This window comes from Pholis gunnellus, assembly GCF_910591455.1.
Source record: "Pholis gunnellus genome assembly, chromosome: 17".
In the NCBI taxonomy this organism is placed as follows: domain Eukaryota; kingdom Metazoa; phylum Chordata; class Actinopteri; order Perciformes; family Pholidae; genus Pholis; species Pholis gunnellus.
The window spans coordinates 21,000,152-21,007,454 of NC_136544.1; the positions used below are offsets into that span (position 1 = coordinate 21,000,152).

Genomic DNA, 7,303 nt, shown 5'->3' on the forward strand with positions numbered 1-7,303 from the left:
GCCGGTCGGTTGTCCGTGGTCCGCCGCTGTTCAGTCGTCGTCTTCGACCGACATTCGGTTGTCTTCCGCTGCCGGTCGCTTGTCCGTCTTCCGCGGCCGGTCGGTGGTCCGTTTTCCGCCGCAGTTCGGTGGTCGTCTTCGACCGCGTTCGGTGGTCGTCTTCGGCCGTGGACCGGCGAAGGGCGGGCCGCGGTTGTGAGTTGTAGATCCACTCGAGTCTCTCCAAAAGTACCGACGCTCAGTTAAAATGAAACACATTCCCAGCCATAATATGTGCAACGCTTCTGACGCTGCATACAAATCCTTTTCCTGGCTGGTCAGGGCTGCTAGCTGTGGGGTCATTTCTTACTGTCCAGTTTGTTCAGAAATGTCCTTCTTGAGAAAAGCGTTCCCAGTAACTCCGCCACGAAATCCGTTTCTCCTCCTTCAGCCATTTCATATCAAAAAAACAAAGCTAGGTAAAATGTCTTTCAAATATTTCCACTTGAACTCTGTCTGCTACAAAGCTCTGCTAGCAATCATGTTTCGCGGGCACATAGTCACGTATCCGCCCACTGACCAATCACAGCACACTCTGCACCTTGCTGGCAGAGAGGCATCTGGACTCTGAGCTGACGTAACTAGGCCTGCAAACTGCTCTGGTGGGGCCATGAATCCCAAACTAAAGATCTGATTGGTTGAATCAACAATATCGTCCCCATTCAATTTAAACTGCACATGGCAGCACTGGGTGAGTCTGCAGGCTGGGGCCTCTCTTCTTACTAGAGACACAGAGGTGAAATCTGATTGGATAAAAGCTCTACTTAAAACAAGCTGCACTGGAAGCAGAGCAACTGAGGAGCACAGTAGCTGTGCAATGAGAAAATAAGATAATGTGAAAAATATTTTTATAAATTATAATACATATAAGAAAAAATTAAATGTATTTAAGAAAAAATATTAAATTATAAAATAGCTATAACTTTGTGATTCTGTTTAGGCCAGCAGAGAAGGCTTTGCAGGCCCTGACGGCCCGCCACTGTCAAGCACTGACTCAGCCAATAGCAGGCCTCCAAAGGTGATGCGTCATCATTACAGCGTAACATCTGTCCTCACAGCTTCATGAACATTTAAACCTCCAGTCATCGTAACAAACGCTGGAAAGCTTCAATATAAGAAAGCGTGCAAGAGGGAGAAATAATAGAAATGAAAGAATATCAAAATAATATTCTATTTGGGGTATTGTTTTTTAGTTAAAGAAGTCAATAGTGACCTTTTGATCTGTGGAAGTCCTTTAAGATAAATTCATGTTTCATTCTTTCCACTTTTCTGCAACACCGGAGTTGAAATGAAACATATTTAGAATCGTTTTTTGCTATTTTTAAATAGTTTTTTTAAATCATTGAGTTATTATGAAACCAGAATCTTCTCGTTTTTTTGACCGACAGCTTCAGTAAAACAGTTTAAGAGAAAGAAAACTATCAACCTTAAAAGTTCCAATCAAAACAAAGAACAATAAGGTCTGTTCGAGAGTCACATGACCAATAAAACGAGTCACGATACATCAACACGGAGTCGGACCTGAAGCTGAAACTGAAACATGTTCGTCATTTATTCTCTGGAGAAACAAGAGACTGAAACAATAAATAAATGCAATAAGTGAGTTTATTTGTAGCTCATATGATGCAGCAGTAAACCCAAACCAACATCTCCAAAAGGCACAAAGAACAAACACAACGAGTTCAGCTGCAAAATGTGACTCAATAATGTTAAAAACCTGGAAATCTTTCAAATCAATCATTGTTTGTTGAGTTATGAGGAAACTTGAAGCTGTGTCACAAACATAATGCACTTTATTTATTGTGCATGTTATTCTATTGTTTCTACTGTGGACTTGGTGCATGGACATAATAATCCCACAATGCAATGCATCCAGAGAAAACGTCTATTTCATAGGGAGAAACAATATTCATTTGGAATATTATCTTGAATATTATCTTGGTAAATACGAGTGCAGCTCTCTCTTACGTAATATAACATGTGTATTGTGTTTTTTTTAAATATATTTGTATATTTTAATCTTAGATCTTTGTGTTTTAGATTGAGAGAACAAGAATTGTTTATTGCATGAGGAAATAAAAGCTTTAGTGCTGTAAAATAAGACGAATAGAGACATAAGACAGCCTGAGAAGAAGAAGAAGAAGAAGAAGAAGAAGCGAACATGACGATGAAGAATCGTTGGCTGCTTAGGAAGTGGCCTTCTTCTTCAGCACCCTCCTGGTCTGTCTGGGGACGGGGGCCGGGGCCGGAGCCGGGGCCGGGCCGGCGTTGGCGTTGTTGATGCGGTCGCCCTTGACCTCGTCGATGAAGGTTTCTACGGCGGTGAACTTCTCGGTGAGGTCGCCCAGGTGAGCTTTGAGGTTGTTGAACTCCTTGTAGAGGTCATCTAAAGCCTCGGACAGCGGCTGGATCCTGGACAGGAACACAGAGAGAGACCAGATCGTTCATCTGGTTTACTTTTCCACATAAATACAATAGTTATGAGTCCTTCAGCTGAGAATAAATTCAGTCTGTTGGGTTCACTCTGTGGCCGATGCCATCATAAGAAACTGGAGCTGAAACTGCACTTTAAAAGTCAAAATAGAAACGTGGTGTTATTCAGGGTGAAAGAAAAAAACCTGCTGGAGTTTTCCACAAAGGAAGTCTGGTGTTTCCTGCCTCTCGCCGCAGTTTAGGGGACCAGACGTCGTTACGGTCCGGTGGCTATAAACAGTGGTGCAGCAGCCATGTTTATTGCATATTCTCCGCCTTCCTTTATTTGGCTTCTGTACGCTGCTTTTTCTTTTCTCTCTTTTTCATTTGCTCTCATTTCTGTTTTTTTCCTTTTCCGTCTCTGCTTCACTGTCTTTTCCCAGAACTTTGCTCGGATACATTTCAAATAATAAGCCTGTGATGCGTTATAATGCCGCAACGGAAAGTATCTCGCATCAATGAACTGTTTCATGTATGTTTCATATTTAGACTGCTTAAGCTGTTGCTGTTTCTTAATAAAAGTCAGGAAGGATCCTCTGGTGCAGTTTGTTTAATTATACACAGCAACTGTAATTGTCTGTGGAATGATTCTAATAAGTTCATGACTTCTTAGTCAGTCTTCAGTCTCTTATATACGTTATGATATACTGATGGGTTTATCCCTCTGATAGCTCCTCCCTCTCCCTCCGTACCTGGCGTAGTCGGGCAGGAGAGACTGGTGGTCGTTCTGCAGAAGTCCCTTCATCTGGTTCAGGATGTCGAACCTCCAGTTGTCCAGGATCTGAGTCAGGTTGGCCACACCGCGCATGTTCACCCTCTCAGCTGGGACAAGAAATCACAATGACAACACAGATCTGGTGACACATAGTAAAGCACAAAAGAGGTTCATGATAGAGATCTCTAAAATCAGAGTTTACAGATAAATAGATGTGGTTTTCTGAGTCGTTGGCCAACAAGCTATCCTGACATTTACGTATAAGGACGTCTAGTCTCTGCTACAAAGATATAGCAGCTTAATGCTAACGCTAAAGGTCAGTCAGGTGGTGTACCGTTGAAGATTAGCCTGTTTCAGGGAGCCAAAGTTAATACCAACAGTGCATTAATAACATAAGAGTTATTTGGACTTTAATTGCTCTTGTATAGTTTCTATTTGTACTTCTATTATTTTTTATGTTTGATGTACCTCTAATTACTTTTTACTTTTCTTTTATCATATTTTATAATCTGTTTTTGTACCCTGCTTTATGGTCTGTCTGACTCTAAATGGTCCATCATTTACTAAATGAACATCATGCTGTATTGAAGAAGACTTGAAACTAGAGATTGAGACCATAAACTCATGTTTACAATGTTTACTGAGGTAATAAATCAAGAGAGAAGTAGAGTCATTTTCTCATAGACTTCTATACAACCAGAGGAGTCGCCCCCTGGTGGTCATTAGAGAGAATGCAGCTTTAAGACACTTCAGCATTGACTTGAACTGGAGGTTGCCGCCTGGTCAGAAGCGGTGGTCCGCAGCTTTTCTGTCCCCCTCATCCGTCTTATAAGACCTCTAATAGAGCTTCAACACAAAGAGGCATCCACACATCGACAGACAGCTTTGCCTCCACCTCCGAAGCTCTGACATCATCATGATGAGCACTGAACTTGACCTGTGACCCCCCGGGGTAAACAGAGAGTAATCTGGATGCTCACAGCCATCCCTGTAGTTCCACTCGTCGTTGTTCTTGGTCGTCGACGCCGGGCGTTTCCTCTGGCCGAGGACCGTTCCAGCAGCAACGGCCAGTACCAGCAGCAGCAGCACGCTCAGTTTGGGGGCCATGATCGAACCAGCACCTGGGGGGGGGGGGGGGGAGCACAGACACACTGTTATTGTTGAAGGTTTAAAAATGTTTAAAGATGGGTGTGGTTACATAACACACACACACACACTTTACGCCCCTGGCCTTAATTTGCGTCGTGGATGGAGTGATTCGATGACAAGATGGTCTACTAGTTTATATTTAATTAAATCTCTATGTTTATTGTAAAAGATGTCACTCGTTTTAACCTCTATATTTAGACATTTGAATCTCTCTTTTGGAGTTTCAGCCTGGTGTCTAGTTATATTTCTTTGACTTGAGCCACAATTTAAAATCTTCAAACGATTCTGTTTTCATAAATTGCACCGAAATAACTCGACTTTAATTATTTCTCTCCAGTTTCATATTTTTAATATTTTTCATATAATTCTATCTTATTCTTATCTTGAATTTTACTCTCACGTTCTATTTAAATGTTTTTGTTTTTTGTCTTCTTAATACCTTTAAATGTCTCGTGTAAAATACGCGCTGAACGGATAAACTATACTTTCCTTTGCTTAATCATTTTAAACTTTTAATCTGTTTATTCATTGTCCACCTTGTTTTTGTTGAGCTCTTTGACTCTTTACATAAACTGTGCTACATAATATTGACCAATTGATTAGACGTAATTGCCGCCGTTTATGTAATGAAGATTGAGTCGGTAGTAGACACCTTTATTATTCCATCTTCATCAAGTCAAATGACTCAGAGGCGAGCTGAGTAATTATGTTTAGTCATTTTCCTTTTAATACATTAGTATAATGAAATCACGTATGTATGCCACTTATTCTTCAAGTCTCCTCCTCCTCTTGAGTGCTGGATGTCCTCTGAGTCTTTATTCTAGTCCATTACTGGTGCTCTGCACAGCCTGAGTCAGCATGCTGCAGGTATCACACTCGTCCTCAGCGCTGCCTTAAAACCTCACGGCTTTGCCGCCGGCCGTGACTATCAATCCTGATAAAGCCGAAGGAAAAGGAAATCTAAGTTCTCCGAGAACAAACTTCTAAGTCTTCCAGGCGTGTCGGAGGGTGGAACAGTGGAAGAAGCCCCGAGGCTGAACTCTCAGCTGGAACGAGTCCAGAGCAGCCGTCAGACAGCTGACACACTGAAGTGAACCACAGAGAGCTGCAGAGACATGCCGAGTGCAAACTACCTCAGATAGTTACTGTTTATTCAGTTACACACACGACTCCAGCAATACACAGAGGCTTCAGTCTGTACGGCGATGTTTAAAAGACTTTCACATGTTTGAAAAGTGACATTTATAAATATAAAAACAGCGGTTCTCTGTTTTCTTTAAGAGCTGCTAAAATAAGTTTGTAGGACGTTTTGCTTTCAAAACTCTTCTGCAGTAGTTTTGTTACGTCATTTAAGTTACGGACGTGAATTTAAATGAGTCCACTTTGACTTGTGGTTTCACACGGGACGTGAACAGCGGTCTGCTGCTGAGAGTCCTGTGTTTGTTTCACTTCTTTGTTTCACCCTGACCTCCTCCCTGACTGTTTGTTACACATTCAAAAATAAACTTAATCCTGATAAAATAAGTTTCCATCGGAGCGTAATAGACAAAGCAGCTTCGTTGTGCGTCCACCTTCAAAATCCTGGAACTCCACGGCAGCTTTTTTATTCAAAGTAACTCCAATCTTTCTCCAACCATAACCAAGTGTTTTAGTTGCCCAACCACAACTAGACAAACCAAAAGCCTTGTTACAATCTTTCCCTAAACTTTAGTTGATTTCATTAATAATATAGAAAGCAAGAACTTTAAAAACGGTAACACAGAATTTAGAAAAACACGCAGCCGCTAAAAATAGTCCCCAACAAGTGCACAGAAAAACTACAGGGAGCAGCTGTTTTAGGAAGTTACTGATGACATTCTACATGTGTGCTTGTAAAGACGTCTTCTTCAATAGAACCCAATAAGTTCTGAGCTGAGAGACACAGACAGGAAGTCAGACGGTATTCTGAGACGCACTAACACGTTGTTGGTTTTTGATTTTTTTAATGGTTGAACGCAACATGAGCTCCAGTTAAACCGGGGTCACCCAAAACTATTCAATCAAACACACATTAACCCCTCTGACCCTACAGGTGTACACACACACACACACACACACACACACACAGGCCTAAAAACACACACATAAACAACACACTGTACCAGTGGTTCAGCTCTTTCTCTAATGCAACTTTTCTCAAACGCACAGCTTCTTCTTCTTTTTTCTTCTTCTTTTTTTTCAAGCAACCAACACCTCATCAGCTGTAACCGGGCTCAATCTGGCAACCAGGAAGTAAGTCTGGCCCCGCGGTGAAAAAAGGCACACGGAGGAATTCATCCAATATTTAAACGGCAGATGCCTGATTCAGATTCATGCTCAACATTAAAAAAGAGTCCCATTCGGTTTCATCTCCAGCGTGCATTACACTTATAGTGCTCATGCTCTTATGTGCAGCATGAATACACTCATATTTGATCTCAACGCTGCTGCAATATTTAGAGATTTTGTACAATACGCACTTTTATTCTTACTTTCTTTGTTTTGGTTTTGAACACAAATAAAATCAATCTGAAAACAAAGCAGCACAATCTGGTTATCGATGGTTATCAAACTAACCGCCCCGGGCTTTTCTTCATCACCTAAGGCTAAAAAAACAAAATGGATATAATCGATATGCAAATGAAAGGCTGCTCTCTGCACACACACACACACACACACACACACACACACACACACACACACACACACACATACCTGTGTACCTGTTTGATTCTCAGCTCCTCTTCTGCACAGCTTCTCTACCGTCCCAACAGAAGGTAGTGACAAGCAGGAGAGAAGAGCAGACAGAGAGAGAGAGGAAACACACACCCAGGCTGCATATACAAGCATGCATGCACATGCATATCATATACACAAGACACACACACACACACACACACACACAGCAGC

At 41.7% G+C, this 7,303-nt stretch overlaps 1 protein-coding gene across 2 annotated transcripts; it reads right to left on the reverse strand.

Moving 5' to 3' along the window:
• Positions 1-1,626: 1,626 nt before the first annotated feature.
• LOC306709380 (uncharacterized protein) lies at positions 1,627-7,221 on the reverse strand. Of its 2 annotated transcripts, none has more exons than XM_079177482.1 (4): positions 7,117-7,221; positions 4,207-4,347; positions 3,204-3,333; positions 1,627-2,451 (listed from the first exon to the last, which is right to left on the reverse strand). In XM_079177482.1, exons 2-4 carry the CDS (start codon positions 4,331-4,333, stop codon positions 2,226-2,228), a joined length of 483 nt encoding a protein of 160 aa, XP_079033608.1. In that variant the 5' UTR covers positions 4,334-4,347; positions 7,117-7,221; the 3' UTR covers positions 1,627-2,225. The 2 variants fall into 2 exon arrangements, with proteins under 2 accessions (XP_079033608.1, XP_079033609.1); XM_079177483.1 differs by having other exon boundaries at positions 7,109-7,174.
• Between the last annotated feature and the right edge of the window lie 82 nt (positions 7,222-7,303).